This window comes from Phallusia mammillata, chromosome 5 (assembly GCF_965637545.1).
Source record: "Phallusia mammillata chromosome 5, kaPhaMamm4.hap1.1, whole genome shotgun sequence".
In the NCBI taxonomy this organism is placed as follows: Eukaryota; Metazoa; Chordata; class Ascidiacea; order Phlebobranchia; family Ascidiidae; genus Phallusia; species Phallusia mammillata.
The window spans coordinates 15,936,211-15,960,216 of record NC_137256.1 but is presented as its reverse complement, the minus strand read 5'-3'; the positions used below and the strand labels follow the sequence as shown (position 1 = coordinate 15,960,216).

General features: G+C 37.1%; 2 protein-coding genes across 2 annotated transcripts; one reads left to right on the top strand and one right to left on the bottom strand.

Annotated features, from left to right (window-relative positions):
- Window positions 1–59: 59 nt before the first annotated feature.
- Window positions 60–1,397, bottom strand: LOC145230041 (FUN14 domain-containing protein 1-like). Its single transcript, XM_080095397.1, has 4 exons — window positions 1,103–1,397; window positions 852–993; window positions 592–790; window positions 60–470 (listed from the first exon to the last, which is right to left on the bottom strand). The coding sequence occupies exons 1-4, from the start codon at window positions 1,137–1,139 to the stop codon at window positions 393–395; spliced, it is 456 nt and encodes a 151-aa protein (XP_079951523.1). The 5' UTR covers window positions 1,140–1,397; the 3' UTR covers window positions 60–392.
- A 510-nt stretch (window positions 1,398–1,907) lies between these two features.
- LOC145230038 (histone demethylase UTY-like) lies at window positions 1,908–22,609 on the top strand. Its single transcript, XM_080095394.1, has 23 exons — window positions 1,908–2,086; window positions 8,935–8,995; window positions 9,853–9,958; window positions 10,056–10,105; window positions 10,169–10,227; window positions 11,445–11,565; window positions 11,691–11,745; window positions 11,820–11,957; window positions 12,078–12,204; window positions 12,285–12,426; window positions 12,776–12,919; window positions 13,126–13,295; window positions 13,464–14,834; window positions 14,997–15,129; window positions 15,510–15,686; window positions 17,049–17,183; window positions 17,401–17,598; window positions 19,265–19,479; window positions 19,675–19,819; window positions 20,012–20,196; window positions 20,905–21,031; window positions 21,275–21,445; window positions 21,608–22,609. The coding sequence occupies exons 1-23, from the start codon at window positions 2,016–2,018 to the stop codon at window positions 21,626–21,628; spliced, it is 4,122 nt and encodes a 1,373-aa protein (XP_079951520.1). The 5' UTR covers window positions 1,908–2,015; the 3' UTR covers window positions 21,629–22,609.
- Window positions 22,610–24,006: the final 1,397 nt, after the last annotated feature.

Genomic DNA, 24,006 nt, shown 5'->3' with positions numbered 1-24,006 from the left:
TAGTTTTTATAAACTAAAAATCCTTAAAGCAAAAAACATACAAGACTTTAGTTTCCTCATCCAAATGCTTTTACATTTATTTACAGGTTTATACCAAATGGAAAGTGATAGGGTTATCCAATACATCACCGGGCCTACTAACATAAAATGCGAAAATTATAAAAAAGCAAGTTAAATTTGGAGTTTGACTGCAAACTCTGTAAATATACTTTAACTTTAAGGCAGTAATTACAAATGTTCAATGCAAGGAAAATGATAAATTGCAAATACCAAAAGACACCAGAAGCTTTCTCGCAAAAACTGGATACAGGGGATATCCCTGATTCCTAAGCACTCATCTTTTACAGACAAATTCTCAAAATACTTCTGTCCAAACGGATCCTTTGCACAATTCAAGACGCAATTCCCAGAAGTATTCCCCCAGCAAAGCCAAGAGTGATTGGAGCATTGTGTTTTACAAGATTAAATAGCTGCAAAGTTGGTTTATTAAACAACCATAAAATAAACTACAAAACAAACACCTTAGAAATTTTATCAACCTCTTGGTGTAAGATTGTGCACTTCTGTTGCTTAGTGATTTCATAAACCTACCTGATTGGTGTAGGATTGTGCACTTCTCTTGTAAACATTTTTTGGCAAATGAAGTTTGGTGTTTTTCATGTCACGATTTACTTTTGTCCAGTTTACTGATATGTAACCGCACTGATGAGCCACTTGAAGCATTAACATTCCACCTCCTATAGTGGAGGCTGCAAATCGGCCAACTTTTTTAAAAATGTATCCAACAACCCTTAGACAAAAACAAAGTATTTTTCAAAAATACATTTAATCTAAAACATGTGTTTTTTTACCATCCACCAGCACCACCCACTGCGATTTGCGTTATAGGCTGATATTGCACCAAAGAACCAGCATATTTTTGCAGCAAGTTTCTCGTTTGGTCATTAAGTTCATCAGTGTCTAGGACTTCGTAAACATCGTCAGTGGGATTTGCTGCAATGTACACAAATTTGTTAATGTGTTTCAAATTTACTGTGGTTAAAAACTAAGATTTTTAAACTGTGTAATACAACTAATTTAAAACATTAAAAGATTATGGTACCTATTTCTTTGTCAGTTGTTTCTTCGTTTTCTTTCATGGCTTAAAATTAACCTCGACGAAAAAAACAACAAAAAGCACTTTTTGTGCAGTTCGCCCGTTTTAGTCAGTCCACCAATGACTTTTTCCACTAAAGGCGCAAACAAGCTGCAAATCGCGAATTCTTGCACCATAAACCATAAGATACTAAAACCCTAAAGTTTTAGTATTCTATACATAAACCAGAACCAATGTCCAAATATATGGGCTCTGCATCAACCAGGCCCAGTTTCGACAAAAACCTGTTTAGTAACGACTACGTCAATGCTTTTTTGATAACTTAAAGCAACACGTTTTGTGCTTGTTTTAAATGGTTTGCAAACGCTTTATTCATGAAGAAGTGGCCAAGCTGCGACAATTCGTAGGTGCGCAAACATCCCAAAAGTAGTTGGCCAGAAAAAATGTCTTTTCTCGTCTACTGTACAAAAACTATATTCACCAATTTTGGACCATATTTGATGACTTTTTTTATTCATTCCAGTTATGATGTACCAACCAAAATTTACCTTAAAAACAGTGATACCTAATATTTAAAATAGTTAAGAAAGGAAACGCTTAAAAGATTGGTAATTGTTTTTTTGAAATGTCTGCTACGGAATATTAAAATTTCGTGAACTGAATGTGTACAAATTACGGCAAGCGTTTCGCCAATGGAGTTTCGCCAATTTATCACGTGACTAACACCGAATCTTCGCATGATGGAGGTTTATGTGTTGATACAGGCAAGACTTGTAGGGAGCGGGAAATCTTGACTTTAACTGTTTTGTTTCATTTACTTTCGTGTGTAGGCGGTTACAATGTGTATACTATGTGTAGCATGTTTAAAGAATATGTTGATGGAAAAATTAAAGTAATTGCTTAACAAATAATTTCGAGAATGTCGAACAACAGTCTTGACGATTCCACTCTCGCGGATGCAGAGCTGCTGGAAATCGAAAAATATGACAGGTAATGTCAGTTGCTTTGCAACAACATACAGTTAGTTGCTTTAATTTAGCGTTCACAGCCAGTATTTTTATTGCTTATGTTGTTGCACTGTTAGCACCTGTGTATAAAACTTACCTTCAGTTAACTTTTCCCAATTCGACATTTATGTATTTCATTGAGCAAAAAATTGAACGTACTGTTGAACTGAACTGAGTAGACATCTTTCACTGTTGTTTGACTGGAATCTTCAGTCATGCTTTTTTGTGTGACAGACCTGCTTAGTATGTCAGTTAAACTAGCCAGTAGCGAATGCAAAACTTTTGTATCACTAAAAATTGTCACAGTCCTGTCCAGAATTTAATAGCAAGAAATTGTTTTGAACCATGGATATCGGTGCACTGTCCATAATCAGCTATAAGGTGTAAATACACACAGATAAATGTGTGAACGTGTGCAGGTAATCTGAATGTGTTTTCATTTTACAAAGTTTATAAACTGTCACAACTTACGATATTTGTGCTTGAGATGTGGGTAAAGTTAAGTTTTAGCTAAAGCATAGTTGTGTATGTCCACACATGAAATGTGATATTTTTGCAACAAGAAAAAAACTGAGAAAATGTTATGTGTAAAAATAAAAATAAAATTTTATGTGTAAAGAATTTGGTGTAGATATCCATATCATCATAAAAGGCATAAAAACAATTTTCCTTGCACTGTCAAATCATTGAATTTTTTGCTTGATATAAATCACTATCACTGTTGTGTTCCCATAAACATGTATAACTTTGGCAGCAAATTTTATTTTTAGGTCATAATTATAACTTACACAGTCCAATAATTTAAAAAGTCATGCTATGAAACCAATTCAAAATAGGTGTGTTGCCTTTCCAACAGAGTACAGTTTATAGCACAAGTCAATATTCATACAATCAACTCTGTTCTACTGTGTCAAGATTTTTTTGATAATGAACTGGAATGTTTTGAATTGGAAAAGTTTGGCTGAGGTTTTAACATTACAAGTTACACACACAAACACCGAAACTTCTCAGATATGACAGAATTTACATTTTGCTGCCATTTCAATCATATTTTGCAATTGTGCTTTTAGTGTCCTTAATTGGTTAATAATAATTAAATATTTGAAAAATAAACAAAATGTTTATGAGCAAGAAATTACTTTTATGACTGTGAAATGGTTTGTAGAAGTTGCACCCACATATAAGGGTAAGAGGTTTAAAATTACCAGGTGTTTATGTTTGAAACATCCCTATCTGTTTCAAAAATTTTCAAAAAATTGCAGTTAAAAAGGAACAATAATGAATTTTGATACAATGGGTATTTTTGTCTTTGCATGAAAGTTCTTCCAAAAACAAATCGGTTGCTTTTGTTAGGCTCAATGAAACTTTTAAAACATATATATATGTAGCTGTACTGTTACTCGGTGGAATGACAATAACATGATCTACAATTGAAAAGTTTTTGAAGGTTATGAACACCCAACATTTGGCACAAACATCACGTTTATATATATATTTTAAGAATATCAGGAATATCAGGTTCATTAATTGATGAATGGTGGTATTTCTGACTGTGGGCTAAAACAATGGTGCTTTAGCAAAAGTCTCCAAACCAACTGTAGCATATTTATTGTGCCAACAAACATCATCAGTCTAAAAATGATGATAAAAATTGTTTGGGAAGGTATAATTCCGACATGTATCTTCTTCGTTTACGGTGAGATATTTCTTTACTTTTGCCAAGCCCAGGGCCGAGGGTCTATCCTTTTACCACCCTGGGCTTGGGGGTTTCTCATGCTATATTTCGGGGCAGACCTCCAGCAGCCATGTCACTGTTTATTCATCTAACTCCGCCAGACCACGCACCCCATTTGGAGCCCGATAGATAGGGCAGGATGAGATGTATCCATATTGTTTTTGTCCGTATTTTTTTCCTGTCTAACGCTGGTTTGTGATACGTGTTTGGTCAAGAAAGATTGCTTCAAATTTATTCAAATTTGAACAGATGTTAGTTATTAATCCAAATTTGATCCTCCTGAAGTTTGACCCCGAATGACCCAGTCGTTCACCCACAAGCCCCCAAAACGTATTTTTTTAAAAAACGGGTGTATTGACTAACGTACATGAGCTAGGAGTTTTATGCTTTGCTGTTTGGTGCAATGTAAGGCTTTTTAAAGAATTTTGTACCTTAAATAAAGATTTACCCATATTCACCACTTAAACCCCAAAATATATTCGTTTCTGTCTAACGCTGGTTTGTTTAACTCGTTTGTTTAAGAAAAAGTGCTTCAAATTTTTTCAAATTTACACAGATGTTAGTTATTAATCCATTTGATCCTTCTGAAGTTTGACCCCAAATGACCCAGTGGTTCACCCACAGGCCCTCAAAACGATTTTGTTTTACAACGGCTGTACTGACTAATGTACATAATCAGAGAGTTTCATGCTTTGTTGGTTGGTGCAATGTAAGGTATTCTAAAGAATTTTGTAACTTTTTATTGGATTTACCCATTTTCACCCCTTAAACCCCCAAATAATAAGTTTTAGGCCAAAAATACAAGCCCTAATTTGCTGAAATGTTAAACAATTGTTTGTAGTAAGTTACCGTAATTTTCCAAGTATAGTGCGCCCCCGTGTATAATACGCACCCTAAAAATGGCATGTCGATGCTGGAAAAAAGCCTGTACCCATGTATAATACGCACCCAAATTTTTACTCTTAAATCCGTAAACAAAAAATTATTTCAGAAAAAAGATCATCTTTTGAAACAACCGGATGTTATTCTGCCGGTCAGTATCACTGCGCATGTGCTCGCAAACTCGACAGCGAAAAATGTTTAGGAATTGTGTAGGGTACATCGTGACAGCAAACGAGATCTTACTGGTCGCGTTCAAGCGGAACCGATCTTAATACTTGCAGAGAACATTTTTATTTTTAAAACACAAATGAAGTTTAATATGTATCAGATTAAAATACCTAAAAATCAGAATAATTAAATTCAAACTTATATACAAAATTTTCGTTCGATCCGTTGCATATCGGCAATGATATCACCCCATTTACGTTGTCGCTAAATGGGCAGTGTGCAGTATTTGACAATAACACACCATCAAGGATTGCACCATCGCATCAAACGATGTGTCGTCAATTATGAATTTTACTGACTAAGTGTGTTGGGCAGGATGGCTAAATGTGATGCGCGATTGACAACAAACAAGAAGGTGTGATTTAAAGTTTTATTTCGAGGCAGATTTTCTTCAAAATTTGTTGTACCCATGCATAATGCGCACCCTAGATTTTAGGACAATAAATTAAGTAAATTTTGCGCATTATACATGGAAAATTACGGTATTCGTTTGGTATTAAAAAAATTGCCTTAATCAGCCAAATAGTTACTTTTACAGCCCATAATGTGTGTACACTGTCAGTCAGATAGAAGTTTCATCTCTCAAGGGAGTAAATCACTGGTTTAAGACTAAAGCGGGTGAATGCAGAGCGGGAATGCTCTGCTTGACGTCCGGACAGACGTTTTACGAGACAGGCGGTGATTAGAAATCGGTTGTTTTTGCGCAGCAATGCTATGTCGTTTTATTAAGTTATCACACATGTTTTTAAAAACTGACCTTGGACGACAATATCAAGGTCAAAGCATGAGATTAAATTGGAAGTATTTTCCCCGTTCTTTTTTACTGTTTTTTGTAATTGTATGACAACAATGATGCAAAAAAATACGGACAAAACTTTTAAAGTTGGGTTAATGCTTTCTGAAAGTTTTTCCTTCCCTGAAGGGGACACATATTGTTTTTGTCTACATGTTTTTTCTTTTCTTTTTTTCCGTCTAACACAAATTTGTTACCACGTTTTGGTCAAGAAAGAATGGCTTTTTCAAATTTACACACATTATAGATATTGGTCTAAAGATGGTCCATGTGAATTTTGACCCTGTTTGATCCGTCGGTTCACCCACAGCCCCCAAAAATGTGAATTTTTTAAAAACGGCTGTACAACGGCGATTCTGGAGTTTCATACTTTTTTGAATGGTACATTGCAGAGTATTTTAAAGTATTTTGTAACTTAAAGTTGTATATATGTATCCATTTTCACCCCTTTACCCCCAAATATTTGTTTGTTTGTTCACATGTAAATGAGGTCAGAAATACAAGACTTAACCTGCTGAAATTTTAAACAGCTGTGGATAGGGTGCTTCTTGTTGGCTGTTAAAAATTTCAGTGCAATTGGCTCAGTAATTACTCTTACAGCCCCAAATATGTTTTTACATGCTGTCTTTTGTCAAATTTGTGCTCGCTCAGTGCACAGCTGACGCAATGGGAGTGATTGGCGATAGTGGCGCATGGAAAAAATGCCTCTGCTTCACACATGAACACAGTCGTCACTTGACCATTTTCTCACTGGTTGGAATTAAGATATTATGATGTTAGTTATATTGCGCTGTAAACATTAATGTAGGTAAACTTATTCGTGTTTCGAAACACAGAGCGACAACGCAGCACGATTTGTTACACCTGTGTAACGTGACTTCTCAAACTGAAAGCGTCAATAAAACTGTTTCAGAACAGGTTTTGGACATAAAAAGCCCACCTAAGCAATCGTATTGTTGGTTTGTAGAAACTTAACGGCGCCAGAGGAGGCTATGTGCGGATTAAAAATCATAATTCAACAAACAAAGGGCTATTAAGGGAAAAAATGTTGAAACTTTGGTAAAAGTTTAAATAGTTGGACTCATCCATTTTCCACCTCGTGAAAACAACGCGCAACTCCATGTCGAAAAAAAGCCCAATTGGGCGCGAAAAGCCCAAACCTGCCCACTGAAAAGTGAATAACTCGGCCTCGCGCATAACTGGACATGCTATCAGGCAGTCTTTTTGCACTGTGCCGCGATCGGCGCCATATCTTCATCTAACAACATTGGCATGCCGTGAGACAATGATCGCTGACGGAAATGATGCCGTGAAAAATCGACGCACTATTCCAGTTTAACAATGATTGTGCCCTATTTTTACTGTTACCAAATCGCATATGCACATGTGTGGGGACCCATTAGATTATGCTTGCAGAAACAATTATGTTATAGAGTGCCAGGAAGAAGATAGGGACCCAATGAAATGTAGGTGCCAAATATATATCCATCATAAATATAGTAAATGGTATATGTGATACATCGATAAATATGATGTAGTATATATAGACTGGCAGTATATAGGAAAACCACTATTCTAGTTTTTTGTCCAATTTTCGGTGATGTTGACAAAATGTGGGAACGATTTGATCCAAATTTGTTGCTAGAGTTTTAAAGGTGCTGAATTTAAGAGCATGAAGGACAGAAATGGAAATTGTTTTTTGAATGTGCAAACATAGTACAGCCTGCGATTTGACTGATTGTGGTGTTGACCTGCTGTATGCGAAAGTTGCTGACCTCTGGTACAAGAATTTGTTGTACAATGTCAATTATTACCATTGATATTTTTGCAAAAAATGCTTTTTGTTTTCTGTTCTGTGTAGGCAATATATTTCAAAACTGTTTTGACAAGACAGAATAAACAAAGTAGATTACAGATGTTTTTTATTTGTTTTTGTGATCAAATAGCACAAGACTAAACTGTTAACCCCACCATTTTTCTGAAAAACTTTTTGGATGTATATATATCTTTGAATGAATACACTGGTATGGTCAGGGGATTTTTAAAATGTTTATACTCCTCTTTTGGTCTACTTTTTTGATCGACCATTGAGCTTGGTTATTTTAATTTACCTATTTGATGAGTTGGTCATACAAACCTTTGAAATTTTTCCTGCTAACCCCAAACTGGGGAAAATTTTTAAACAATGTCCAGGTTGAAAGAAATTCGCACAGTTTGTACAATATGCCTTCGTGGTGTGCTAATGGATGTGTTTTGCCCTGTAGCCACACCAGTTACCCCACTTAACTACTAAAGGTTTCAAAATTTTAAACAATGACCAAATTATATCAATTTTCATAGTTTTTATGATATGGTATTTTGGTGTGGTGAATTATATGCGCTGTAGCTCAGTGGTTCTCAGCCGGGGTCCTTGGTCACCCAGGGCATGGGTGTAGCCTCACCAGAAACACCCACGAAAAATCAGTAAGTCATTTTCTTTTCTAATGAGCAGAATTGAGTGTGTGCTGCAAATATCTTTATTCCTTAACACTCCTTATAAACAAAAATTAGTAAGTGCACTGTTGTTCAATTCTTCATTGACCATTTAAATATTTCCCTACTCCAGATATATTTTCAAACAAGTTCAACTTTTAATGTTCAAACAGCCAACTTTAGCACCTTTATAACTTGTTTAGAAGGTATAACATTTCATCTGGTTTAACTCATTGTGCAATAAGTACTTATTCTGACTTAAAAACAAACAAGTTGCTTGCAATAACAGACATATGTATGTATATATATGTGTGTGTGTGAAAAACATTTTATGCTCTGGATATGTTTACAAATATAGTCTATTTAGAAATTAAACTATTATGTATATTTTTGTGTCATATAAATGTGTATCATGCAAGTAGCTTTTTGGAATAAGAAAAAGCAATGTGTAAATGACATATTTTTTCTTTCGCAAGTTATCTTAGTTTAGTTTTTTTTAAATAAAACTTGGCTCAATGTTTTTGTTACCAGGACAGGTTTTTTGTTTGCTCGGGTAGAAATTAGTTGTACACTTTGTAAACAAATACATGATATAATGTGAAAAAAAAATTTTGACATCTTTTTGCGAGTGTTATCTATTTTTTGCCACCATGTGTATCTGAGTAGGTGTAGTATTTATAATTTTTGTTACAAAATGGAATGTCAAAATTTTTTTGTACAGCTGTGTGTTTGGAGAACTTGCTAGTGTGGAAGATGATCAGAAACGACAGCTCATTAAAAAGGTATTGCATTCCTGTTTCAAAATTCTAACTGATAATCAAGTTTATAGAGCTCTTCTGGCAAATGTATTTTTATTCCGACGTTTCGACGTCCTACACAGGTTGTCTTCATCAGGCCTAACTGATAATGTTTAAAATTTACATGAACAAAATCCAACATAAGACTTGCCTTCCAAAGAAAACCTTCATCACTAATAAAATTTGTATAATGTCGGTTTTTAATTCATAATTTTGGAATTGTGCACCAACGAGGAACCAACCTTACACTTCTCCACGTAGCGCGCGTTGCTAGAGCAGCCGCGACAGCACCCTAGTGCATGACGCATTCGTAGTGAGACGAAAATTCAAACCCCGGCTGTGCAAATGGCGGCGGTGGTGTCGCTATAGAGTTGCCTCTGCCATGACATGAATGGACAAAGAACAGCTGCAGCGCATTGCCGTACGCTGCCTCTGCTTCGTGCCGCTGTCGAGTCTGCACTGCTCACTTCCGTGTGTGCTCGCTCCTGTGCGTGTCTCCGCGGTGGGTGTGCGTTGCGCTCGACACGCCCTCCCTCAATCGCCCTTCTCTTCTCTGTTTACGCACGTTTCGACCGACCAAAGAAAGGTTTCCAACGAGTCCGTTGCTTTACAATAAGATTTGCACTTAGCTAGATGATTCACACGCGCTGGCTGCTATTCATTACGTGATGCCGGCGTCTCTCCCCTCCTCGAATGGATTAGCGACCTGTGTGTGTTTGTAGCTAGTTTTCAGTTCAGCTGTGAGTGTGACTATGTCGTTGCTGATTGATCAAATGTCGACTTGTTTGAAGGTTGTGGCCTTCACCCTGTAGACTCTTGAAAACCCCTTGTTGTTGTTACAGGGAATCAAGCATTATGAAAAATTAACAACAGGAAATTTAAACCCCGACCCTTTATATTTCTGTAAACTTGGACATCTTCATTTATTGGTGGAAGACTTTCATAAATGTAAGTACAGTATTAAATATTGTGGTGTGATTTTCTTTATAATTTTTTTGGCATTGGCATTGTAATGTTTTAAAAAAACATTTTTTATTCATTTTAGCTTTATCTGCATACAACAAATTTTACTTGCTCCAGAAAGAGTATTGGAAGGTACTGGTTTACTTTTAGCACGTTGTTTAACACATAGCAGAAACTAAACATGATGTGTTGCAGGATTCGCCGTTTTTATTTGGTCTTGGAATAGTTTACTACCATTTCAGTGCATACTCATGGTAAGCTCGTTTTTCAACTTGCTAAAAAATTTTGAATTTCGAGTTGACTTCATTGAAGTGAGTTGCCTTTTGTCAGTGTTTTAGCACTCCCACATGTCATGGTTTGGGTAACATAAAAGGCCTCTGTACTTGGTTCCGCTTAAAGCGAGACGGGTGTTTCCTGGGGAAGCGTCAAAGTTACGTTTAATGGCACAACCCCAGACTTAGCCACATATTTTTTTGGAAAACATGCGCATCATTATCTCTGCCGCAACACACGTAACAACATCCGTTCGATGTCGCGTCACGTGTGCATGTGTGCCTGCGGGCTTACTCCCTTCTCTGGTTTGATGATTTATCGGCCGTCGCGCTACTGTGACTGGTAACGCGCCACAAGCAAGATAAAGCGCAGCATTTTTTCGCGTCGCTTCCTTTGTCTCCGCTCGACCACGTGACCACACATGCCTTTTGTTTGAGCTTTGTGTGAATGAACGACGCGGTGCCACCAATAGTATGTTAGCAGCCTTCGGTCGAGCGGCGGGTTTTGTGCTGCTAGCGCGCATGCTCATACACACCGAAGGTTGGTTGCCTGTATGCTGGCGCGCGAGAACACACACGGGTACGCGTGCCGCACATTCCCGCTTTGCTTCACCGACTTTTGTCGCAAGGCTTTAAATGTCTCTTTAGCAGAATTGGGATTGTCACGTTTGCGCTCCCTTGGGTCTTTCGCTCGAGCGAAGCCGTTGGCGCTTTGACCTACTTCTGCTGGCGCAAATGCCAACAACCAATATGCAGCGGTCGTGTAGTAGTAGACTGGATAGTGTTCTGCCCTTTGCATTGACAAGATATGAGGTTTGGCTAGGAAGTGAGATGGATAATTCTCTTTAGTTGTTGCGGTTTGCATTACGTAGTAGGCGGTGCGTGGTGACTCATTGCGAAGTTATGTTTATTTTTGATCCCCTTGATAAAAGGCTGATGTGTTTCAAATGTCGAGGACTGTAGTAGTAGTGGAGGGATTTAATTTTGTCAAATGAGTACCTTGATGTGGTAATGGTCCAAACTACTTACATAATTTTATGCCTGAGGCAAATTTTTCACCACTTCCACGAATGTTAATGATCAGTTGACTTGTAAAAATGCCAGTGGAGTAAGCTTACATAAGTTACAGAACAGATTCTTTGTACTGGAAGGAGATGTACTAGTGGCAACGTGGATCACTCATTTCTTGTTTTGTGCAGGACTGTTAAGCTATTCCAGCAGCTTCTTTATAACGATCCTGGATTTTCAAAAGCAAATGAGGTACATTGCAGACTTGGATTAGTTTTCAAGATAACCGGAAACAACCATTCTGCTATCAAGGTACTTTTGATAGTGAGGCATATTACAACATACACCTTTTCTTTATCTAACATAATAAATCAACTAGACTGACATGCTTCATAAATTGTCCATGTTTTTTTGTAATCTGTTGTTTTTGTTAACAGCACTTCAACAGATCATTGTCCGATTGTCGGAACTGTAGCATAACCAAACCGGAAAGTAAGAATTGTTACAATTTTTCTTTGTAAATACATTTGAGGTGGAATAACAGTGTATATCAATTTATTTTTTAGTTCGATTCCATCTTGGTCATCTGTATGAAATACAAGGCAAATACGCTGAAGCTCGTAGAGAGTATGATCAGATCATAGCTCTACAACCATCAACTCAAGTTTTGCCCTTTATTCTTGCAAATACTTTAAGGCAGTTAGGTAAGACACCATTCTGTGATAAATTTTACAAAGATATTGTTGAAGCTATTAGTGTTGCTCGGTCCAAGCGAATCAGGTTGATATATATTTTTCTGTAAGTTTAGGTTGTATTTTTTTTAGGATGGATGTTTCACACTGTTGAAGAGTTTGGGGACCTGTCAAACAGATCAGCAACAGCTCTGCAGTTTTTGCAAAGATCTATTGAAATTGATCCAAACAATGGTCAGACTTGGTACTTCCTAGGCAGGTTGGTTGCTAGAAAGAAAGCTTGCCCCCAGGAATAGGTTGGCCCATTTCGACTTTACGTAACTCTGTTATGGTTTGCAGATACTACTCCAGCATGGGAAAAGTTCATGATGCATTTGTGTCTTACCGTCAGTCTATTGACAAATCTGAAGCTAGTGCTGATACATGGTGTTCAATAGGAGTTTTGTATCAAGAGCAGAATCAACCTATGGATGCCCTGCAAGTAAGAAACATTTAACAATGTCTGATTTTAAGGATGTGGGACTTACCACAGCAGCCTCTATTTGTAGATTGATACAAATTAGTTAAACCATTGTACTCATATTATGAAGGGATTTTAACAATCTTTAATGTAGCCAGCTACTGCTTTTCATGTAAACAACTGAAATATGTCTTGCCAATGTTGGATATATTATCAAAAATATGTTTTAGTCAGTTTGCAATTTTATATTGTCACATGAACTTTGTGACATACATTTTTTGTAAGGTGCACAGTTAATATTTAACAGCTTGACAATCAGAGTGTAAGTTCGATCTTGTGCCTGGCAGACAAGGTTTGTTATGGTTTTCAGGCTTATATTTGTGCTGTGCAACTTGATCGAAGCCATGAGGCTGCCTGGCGAGATTTAGCAATCCTGTATGAGGCTTGCCAACAACCAAGAGATGCTCTGGTTTGTTATCTCAACTCCCAACACTGCCTTAAAATGAAAAATGAGGTAATTTCAAATAATTGTTGTATATATAGCGTTGGGTGCTTTTTAACTATTATTGTGTGTTGTTGATCTGTACCTTGGTTTTTATAGCCACGTTTGTGTAAAGCTTGTTGTAAGAGGCAAAAAAATCTGATGCATAAAACTGATGTTACATACCCAAAACATCAATGCTGTGCTGTAAAGTTGCATAATATGATTTAATTTTCCAGCGTGCTGGTGAGGACAATACAGATTTGTCGAATCGCATTAAAACATTGCAACAACAAGTTGGAGCACTTAACACAGATCAGTTGAACAAAGGCAGAGTTCTTCCTTGTATAGAAGATGCTTGGACATTGCCTATACCTGCTGAATTAACCCAGCGGCAAAGTGCTTTTAAGTAAGATTTGTGAACATTTGCCTCGACTCTATCTGCCAAGACTGTGTATATGTTCCCTTTATGTTTCAATTATATCTTGATACAGTTTGCGTTGTTTGAAGATGGTGCATTATGTTTGCATTTTTAGTATGTTACAAAGAGTTAAAACAACCTATGGTTTGTTTCAAGGTGTCCACCATCTAAACACAAGAGGCCTGCATCAGCATCAAACCAACAAAACATAACATCATCACATCAACCCTTGACCAGCCATCAGACTCAAGCTGGTGAATCTTCTCTGTCTGCCACAGACCCAGCTTCTCTTCCAGGTTCAACCAAGACCACCAGCATGCAAGACTCTGTTCATCGAACATTACCAACAACTACATCATTATCATCAGTAAAGCATAGCACCAAGCGAAGGAAAGTTGATTGTTCAATGGACTCATGGCAGCCTCCTCCATGGTACCTCACTGCACAACAGATTCAAGTTCTTCAGAATTTAAGGCTTAACCAGTCAATTCTGACACCACAGCAGCTCATGGAACTTGAAAGGCTTGAACATAATTTTTCTGTCATGTCAAAACACCAAAAAGCAGTAAAAGAGGAAGTTGAAAAACAACGAGCTCTATCAGCTGCTACACAGAGAAATTCAGCCACCCCGGTATACAACAACCTACCTGTGGCTACATGTGCTTCAGCATTACCAGGAAATATGGCGACAGTTCCTGTTAATGGCAACCATGCAAGTCCACCAGCAACTGTGTCATTACCAACTGAGCACACTGTTGTCTCACCTGTTTTGGCATCAGCACCAGCTCTTTTGTCAACCAATCTTCACAACGGCGACATCCACATGGAAAAAGATGATGCTTTTTCTGTAAAAGCTCACATTCGAAAATCCAATCCAGACTTTTCCTGCCCAACTTCAATAGTAATGAATGGCATCGATGGTATAACTATGACCCACAACTCTGTGCCAATTCATTGTAATAAACTAACAACTACCTCATCACAATCACATGTTGAATCCAATACCAACTGTTTTCAAAAAGCCCCTCTAGGTGAAGAAAGTAAAGGTTTATGTGTCAAGAGCACCCAAGAGGAAAATCAAGTGGTACGGATGGACGATGGCAGTGGACGTTACAACAGTGTGATGGACACACCCCAAGACACACCCTCAAGTGACAGTGGCCTTACTGTACCTGCCGCCACACATCCACAGCAGTTGCAAGCCAAACTGACTAACCACATTCAACAAATGGCAGTACACAATGGCACATCAATAATCAGCTCAAAACCTTCACCTCCATCTTCATTAACCTCTCGGAACTCTGCACTTGATGGTGTTTTGTCGCCCCCTGGTGTAGCAGCATCAACTGAACCGGAGCAGTTGTCGATAAAAGCAGAAAGTCGTGAAAGCCATAGCACAGACAGTGATCCTTTGGAGCAACAAATGTATGAGCTTTCTTCCATCAAGGGAAGACCGCTACCTTCGCTGTTGCGACCTTTTGGAGTAACTGAAAATACCCCTGCACGTGAAGTCATAACCAACTGCAGGTAATGAAACTATTCACTTTTAAAATTAATATTGGAGAAGTTTCATTTAGTAAGTAAACAGCTTTAATAAGATTGTTGGAATTATTCAATCACCAACTTAATCTTGTTACTTTTAGCCAGATACATATTTCCAAACAATTTTTTTGTGTCACTTGCTTTTAGAAAATTGACTTCCAATGGTTCATCATCTGCAAAACATCTTTTTCTGGATAAATTTCCTCCACCTGCATTACCTAAACGCCAAACGTTTGAAATTCCCAAAGAAAAACTCTGCCCCCCTGCCCCAACAATTTATGTGAGTATCACAGGGCCCAGCCCAATTAAGCTTTCATTGGTTTGCTGTAAATGCATAAAGCGTGTTTAGTTAATATATATATATTAAACTGAATGCGACTTTGTGAAATGCATCTTTCAATTTAATAAGAAGCAAACTATGATTGTTTGGTTGAATGAAGGATATCTTAAATAATTTTTTCCACTCTATAGAAGCTATTGCTTGCACCTAATGTTACAGATAAACTGTATACTGTGTTCTTTTTATGGATTTGGATCAAGATGTGTTTTATCTTTACCAAAATGCTAATATGAACAAACAGTAGGAGACATGTTTACCTTTCATAATTTTATATCATTGCTGTGTGCTAAGTTGTTTATTGACATGTCAACTGTTAACAGCTGGAAAGCAAGAAAGAAGCGATGTCGCGAGCCTTGGCTGACTTCTGTACTAACCCCAGAAACCCCGTCACTGTGATACGTGGACTTGCGGCAGCCCTCAAACTGGACCTAGGACTCTTTTCAACCAAAACCCTGGTGGAAAGCAATCCTGAGTGTTCAGTTGAAGTGAGAACCCAGGTAAGCTAATACCAATATGATTTACTTTAGCTTTGTTGTTGTAGTGATATAGTGTAGTGGCTGCATTATTATTGCATGTTAAACTTTTTTGTGACCCTGGCATTGACACCATCCACCAGTGTTGCTGTGTGTTAAGAATAAAAAAAAATCAAAGATTGTGTCACAAATTCTTCTGCGATTAAATTCCAGTTTGTACGTGGTATTGATCATGTTTCTTTAAACTGGGCTTCATAAAAGTGTGTTTTTAAATGCATCATTGTAACTTTTCTAAAAAAATTTGTGTTTGTTTGCCCCTTGTAATTGATTTTTAAAAAATGTAAACATGTTTTATCCAATTAGACCAGTGGTTCTCAACCTTTCGTGGACCGTGGCCCCAAAAAGTAACTTTTTCATGTGGCCCCCTTAAAAAATGTAAATGGCAAACTCGTGTTGGAATTCAGTATTAATTTTGGCCTTAACCAGGTTGAATAGATTAAACAAGAATCCGTAATCGTGAACAACCTCAATATAGACAAATAGTATGTGAAATAGCCAATTAAATTGGGGAATAAAGTTATTTGCAACACACACTTATTTATGCGCATTAAAAAGAAAATGACTTTTAGTGGGTGTTTCTGGTGAACCTACACCTGTGGCCAGTGTTTTTTTTAAGGTGTTTTTCAAATTTCTCCAGCGGTTTCCCAAAATTTGGATTTAAATGAAATTTTTGGTATTTTGGTATTTAAATGAAACACTTGCGGTCTCTTAAAACTACTTAGCGGTCACCCAAACCAAACCTTAAAAAAAAACCTGCCCGTGGCCACCCGCAACACAGCTTGTGGCCCCCATGCCCTAGTTGAGAACCACTGAATTAGACCGAGCTGTTGAGTGGTGTGAACTCTCTAAGTTTTGTTTACTGAGTGCAAGTAATTGAATTGCACAGTTTTTTTGTAGCAATGTCAACTTTGAATTTTGTTTGTGCAATCCGATCTGTTTGGTGTTTTGGTGGTTTCTGTTTTATGTGCAATAAAATTATCAGTTTCACAAAAATTTCCCTAATTGCTGTCCATAAAGCAGCAAATCTCAAACTCTGTGCCAAAGTTCCAAGTTTGTTGCAAAATATTTGCCACTTTAAAGTGCAAACATTCTGTTGTGTTGTAGGAACTAATTACAGAATGTGGGTGTGCATGACAATGTTTGAAAGCTCTATTTTTTGTTGTTGTTGTTTTTTTAAAAAAACAACCCTACCCATCAAAATAAAGTTACTTTTTTAAACATTTTTGTTAGCCTGCAAAGTTTGTCGCTGAATAAAAATTTATTTTACAATAGAACTGTATGCTTGAATACCACTGCCATAACTGACCAGTACCCATTGCTCTGTAGGCCCAACAACCATCTGAAGAAAACTGGGATCCCACTGGTACAACAAAAGTTTGGAGATGTGAAAGTAGTCGGTCCTTTTCATGTATTGCCAAATATGCCCAGTATCAAGCAACCACTTTTCAGGAATCATTAAAGGTAGACAATGAGTGTTCAAGCTTTATTGTGTGCTGTCTTCTTTATGCGAACAAGATTTATTGGACATTTCTTGGGCAATAAACTAAAACAGATTTCCTTAATAGCATTTTATTGTGTTACAATATGTTTGGCTAGAAAAAGCCTTCAAAACCCGTTATCTGTTCATAACAATTTAAATGCAAAAAAAGCTTTTGGTAAATTAAAGATATTTCAACAGGAAGAAGAAATGAAAAGACAAGGTCAATCAACAGGAAGTGAAACAAAACGATCCACATCTGATTCTTCTGACAAAGGCAGTGGCCCTAAAAAACGGACATTTAAGACCATTAAGTTTGGAACCAACATTGACCTGTCAAATGAAAAGAAGTGGAGACCTCAACTACAAGAACTTTCCAAGTTGCCATGGCTATTCCGGGTAAGTTAACAATTTGAGTCCTGAAGGGGACACAAATACTGTTTTTGTATATTTTTGTGTGTGTAATGCTGTCTATCTGAAAATAAAATCATATTACATTTTAATGATTGGGTTGAACTGTGTAAGCAGTCTGCCTATTTGACTTTCCAAATGCAAAAATACATATGTATGTTATAAAATGTCAGAAAGAGCCAGAAACGCATTAAGTTAAAGAAACAAATGTGTAATTCTATTTATAAAAACAAGTTTAAGTGACTTGTATAAGTGTGTCATATATAATTTGCAAATGTACATGTAGGAAGGCCACCTTCCCAGTTTTGTCATTGTAAGACTGTCATGATGTATTGTGCACCGCAAAATGTTTGTGTGGAAAGGTTTATTTTCAACATAAATCATTGTTGATATTTGACTATGGACCCATAAACATTTTGGTGTTGCTGGCTGCATTACAGGTTTAGTTTTCACAAATGTCCACTGGTGTTCCCATTAGAGTTCCTTGTCGAGAAATACATAACAAATTTCTCGAGAAAAATTACATCATGTATATTAAACAAAAAGTAAATGCGACACCTCATGTTACGTGTATTGTTCGTTTCAACTCGCCCCTGGAGCGCACTGGGCACATTACTTTCTTCTTTTGCTCCCGAAACAGCGATTTTTAACGTGCGTTGCCACTAAACTCTCACCTTTCCCAGGCAGTAGTCATGCTTGGTTGCATTAGATCAGTGGCTCCCAACCCTTTTGTAGTCACGGACCCCTTTTATAAATATTATACACCTGCGGACCCCCAATGTATTTTACCGGAAGTTCGTTTCTTGTATTATACATTATTATCGTTTTTTGTCAGCATTTTATTCAACCTTCATAGTCCCAAATCTCAATGACGTTATGTACTGTAGAAGTCAATCCAACACAGAGATAATTTTTCTAGTGTACAAAATAAGCACTATAAAATATATTGTTCATGTGTGTTGTGATGTCACAATGGTGGTAACAATCACAAAAAAATCACAAATATTTCCTAATGCAAAGGTTTGATAAACAGTGTGCACTCGTATGCAGGATTGCAGAAACGGTTCGAAAACTTACAAATATTGTACTGTTGGTTAATGGTACTAAAAATGTTTGCCCCACGGACCCCCTAAAACCATCTCACGGACCCCTTGTGATCCGCGAACCCCAGGTTGGGAACCACTGCATTAGATCTTTTACAGTCGCTTTGTTTTTTGCTGGTTTGCTAGCGGATCACTACTTGTGATTGCTACTAGAAGCAAAAAAGCGTATAATCGAAATTTTTTGTTTATTTTTGTTAGAAAATAGGCCTAAATAAAAATTTCGAGACTCTCGAGATTCTCGAGAAATGAATTTTTAATTTCTCGTTTCTCAAGAAATAGAGGAACCCTAGTTCCCACTGAGAATAAGCATAGCAACTTAACGTGTACCTAAATAACCTAAATCTACTTGGGCCTGTAATGTGAAAAAAGTTGCACTCCTCAACTTTTGCAGTTTGAGAGACATTGGTATTGATTTTTAAGGAAGTATAAGAAAAGTGTTTTGGAGATTGTTTGCCTGTTGATTGACTCCGTTTGCTTGTGGATACACAAGTTTTTGCCATTGTACTTCAATATCTTAAATTGTATCAAACCGAGTTTACATGTTTTTACAGCTTGTGTCAGCTGGTAATATGCTGAGTCATGTTGGTCACAACATTTTGGGAATGAACACAATTCAGCTTTACATGAAAGTGCCAGGATCACGAACTCCAGGTCACCAAGAAAACAACAATTACTCAGCAATCAACATTAACATAGGTCCTGGTGATTGTGAGTGGTTTGCTGTACCTGAGGAATACTGGGGAGAAATCCACCTTCTCTGCGAAAAGTGAGTCACCACTCTGTGGTTGACTGATTTTTAACAAATCATATCAAGTTGGAGCAGTTTTCTAGTTATGTAACCTTGTATAAAATCTGCTGGGTTCTGAAGCATAGCATAAAGGTTTGGTCGTCTTGGCTGTGTTTCATTATTCTTGACTTTTTGTCAAGTTTTGAATGAAACTTGAATACAATCTTTTTCTAGGAACAACATCAATTACCTGTCTGGTTCGTGGTGGCCTGTGCTTGAAGATCTTTACCATGCCAACATACCTGTGTACAGGTTTATACAGAAACCTGGAGATCTTGTATGGCTCAACTCAGGCACTGTGCATTGGGTCCAAGCTGTTGTAAGTACACATAGCTTTTTTCGAAATCCTAAGCAAAATCGACCTTAAGTACATCAGACAAAAGCATCAAAATTATCTAAGGAAAAATGTTTTGCATTATCCTGACACAATTCTCCCACAAACATTTAGTTTTACTTCTGTGTGAGCATCTTTTTGAACCAAATTCCAACAATAGAAATGTTATTGTAACAGGGTTGGTGTAACAACATTGCATGGAATGTTGGTCTTGTGTCAGCGTATCAGTACCAGATGTCCATTGAGAGATATGAGTGGAACAAATTTTCTGGATATAAGTCCATTGTCCCACTGATCCAACTTACGTGGAGTATGGCCAAACATGTACGAGTTGCTGATCCCAAGTTGTTCATCATGATGAAGTAAGTTTGGTTTGCTTAAATTTTCTGTGACAGACTGCCTATGAAATGAACTTTGACTAGTATCTTGCAGCAGACTTTCAAGCAGACCATTAAAACATTATGAGATCCAATTTCTTAATGACACTAATTTAGAAATCAAAACATAGACACATTGCAATGTAAAGATAAAGGATGTTTTTGTACATTTTCACTACTGGTTCAGGCATTCATTTTACTTGCAGCATCTAGCTGTAGTTGTGTTTTTACCATATGATTCCATTTTCATTGGCCTATAAAGTAGGTTCTTAACTAGGGGTAAATCTACTCTCCAATGTTTTTAGCAGGGCAAATATAAGAAAGCATAGTTAGAAAAATGCCAAAACCACACTGTTATGCGCCCATGCAAGCAACTTACCGTTATCAATGTGACGAACAAAAAGCTTACAAGGCCTTGATTTTGCAAAAGTTTTGCGAGATTACTTGTTAAGATAGTTGTTTTCTGCACCTTTTTTGTTTAGCATACTTGGTGGAACCTGTCAGTGTGCTGTTACTAGATTAAGCAGTGAATTAAAAAGAGTATTTTTTTCTTACAGGATGAATATATGTATACATTAGAATAGATAGATTGGTATTTATTGTGGCTGCAGGTGTATGTAAAATATATGACTTAAACAGCCTATCATCTCACCCTGATAACATTAAAACCTTGTCGTTTTTGTAATATTTCAGGACATGTATGATGAGAACACTATGGCAGTGCCAGAACGTTCTTGATCATTTAAAACGCAACAACGTCGAAGTCTTGTGGCACGGTCGAAACGATAATGAACCATCCCATTACTGTGAAACTTGCGAGGTACTTTATCTTTTTTTGTCTTTGATTCAATTCACAAAAATGCTAGTGTTTTACAACCTTTTAACTGCAGCATCCTAACAAACTTTTTTTCGTTTGGCAGTACACCGGCATAAATCATTAAAACTTATGCTTAAAGTATGGGATAATAGTTTCACACTTTTAAAAACTACTTTTTTGCGACACATCACATGAATGTCTTTCAACAACACTGCTTTATTATGTCATGGTTGCATTGCTTTTCAGGTTGAAGTTTTCAATATTTTATATGTGAGAAGATCAGAGAACAACCTTCAACAGCATCTTGTCCATTGTCTGGAGTGTGCAAGAAACCTAAATCCTGATTTAGAAAACTTTGTGATTCTCAACCAATTTCACACAGATGAGCTGATGAGAATATACGACCAATTTAGCTTGGTGAGTCTCATGGTTTTAACAGTGTTTTAAAAAAAATTAAGAACCACTTCTAGAATGGCAAATGTTTATGAAACATGAATGGCACCATCACAAGTTATACAATTTTGTGACGAATATACTTCAAAGAAGTACTTTTGGACATAAATATTTGTTTTAATTTAGGCCAAAAAAGGAAAGACTTGACAACATAAGCCAAGTAAGCTTGGGAATTGAGTTGCCAGTGAGCAAAACCTGAGGATGAAATTGAACAACAAAAGTCACTAAACCACAGAGAAGGGGGATGACACAGCTTAGGTGACCAGAGCAAAGTGCAGACAATTCCCTATGCAACCACATGACGTGAACATGCCAAACCAGGATAGATGCGGTCGTATCCTCTCTTCAAGTATCTCTATACACGGCGCAACACCTGGTATCATTTCTTTCTTTTTAGCAGCTGCGACACCAACGCCACCTTGTGTTGGTCGAGCTGGGTCACGTGTGTGCTTTTCAGCGTACTTCTCGATCGCAACTATCCACGATGCCTTAAAACACTATCGCGTGTCATTCTATTTCATTTGCCCCCTTATTTGCATTTGGCCGCACGAAGCTATCAAAAGCAATGTAAAGTTTCTCAATTGCTCGGAGGTTCTATGTTGTGCAATATCATACTGCTGTATGATTGGATGTACATAAACCGTATAGTCCTATTGCAGTAGAATAAATCCAATGCGAATGTTGTCGGGCTGTTTTTGGATGTAACCTTTCTGCACAGACGCTCACTTATTTTTTTATTCTCCAGTCGAATGCGCGCAAATAGTATGACACAAATCAACCGTCAAATGCATGGAAATAATATTTTTTGTATTCTTTTCACCTCGTACTTCCGCCGCGCGATCATCACAACTCACAGGAGAATTTCACTCCATCTTTCGTTTGCATTATTCTTTCAAAGACTTGTTCTTGATTTTTTGTTTGGTATTACGTGTTTTTTAGACGGAGTCGACTTTGCGAAGAATTTTGTTGAAAGATTGATTCTGTTGGCGAAATAGTGACTCGATTTTTCTATTGTATTGTTTATTATTACTATCGACGTTTGCTTCGTGCGAGCGCATGTTTTCATCGGTTCCTGTCTTTAGTAAACGTGCGAAAATTTAAGGACATAAATATACGCCGCGAAACTTTTTTGTATTTGTCGTCTGCATTGTAGTGAAAGGGATAACACATACCGGGGATCTTAAATTCTGTCCGGTGTACCATAAAAAGCGAACAGCATATAGTTCTTATCAACGCGACATATTTTTCACTTGGTAGCCTATTGGTTGTAGAAAAAAATGTTTTTATTATAAAGGTTGATTTGCTAGCAATTTGAAATTACCAGTGGTGTTTATTTGTTCAGGTGAATGGTATTAAAATAGCAACAGTGCTTATATATTAGGTCGCCTTTAAATGATATAAATATTATTACAATACGGCCATTATTTCAGTTTTTAGGCTCGCTACGTTTCTGCTTCCAAGCCACGAACACGGAAGCATGGCCGTATCTTTTAAAAGCAAGTTTAAAAACAGTTAATGTTGCGGAGGGTTCCTTAGCCGAACATAATTATAAAAAGGCCTCGAAACGACCGGTGGAAACAGTGTTTTGCTTTCTGTACAAGGATTTTAGCACTGTGATTTAATAAAATAACTTCTTTTTCATGTCATGGAGCGTTCATTAGGCCAGTGGTCTTCAACCTTTTTTATAGGCGACCCCAATTTAAGGGAAAATGAAATCAGAATTTGCATGCGACCCCATTTTTATCAACACTGAGAAAAATGTTTTAAGTAATGCTGAAACGGAAGAAAAAGTACACAAACTATACATAATTACAAACAAATATGGCGATACAAAAGTATCCCGAAAAAATGGCTATACAAAAGTGTTTCATTTAAGACATAAACATAATTTTCGGATTTAGTTTGCACTGTTAGTGAGATGGTTGCGCCTGTATACTGTCCACAAGTTTTTGAAGCCGCGGCTTGACTTTGCACAAGCTTAACCGCATGTCATGCTCCTTCCGATCGATTACGATGTTTCGTTTCTAATACACTCGTTGCAATAAATCCTGCTTCACACAGCCACGTGGTTGAAAACGGGATTAGAAAAATTTGACATAGTTGGGTACGTTACATAAATAACTATTCACTCGTTCTGGTGTCACCTTAAATAATACAAACTTATAGTGTTGAGTCATAATACACGTTGTCCAAACCCATTGTTACGCGATAAAGGCATTTTGTGTTTTTTCACTATACCACGATTTAATTGCAACATGAGGTAGCAAGCTGTACCACAAAACAAGAGCAAAAGTTGCGATCTAAAAGAATATAATATTAGTTTTATTTTCTGTAATAAATTTTAAAATGCAATAAATTAAAGCGACTTATTGCGACCCCAGAAAAAATTTAGGCGACCCCACTTGGGTCGCGACCCATAGGTTGACGACCACTGCATTAGGCCACTGATATAAAGCGAGAAAATTTTGCCCTTTAAAAGTGTTTTCTACCATCATAGATGAAGTGAAAACGTGCGACATGGTTTG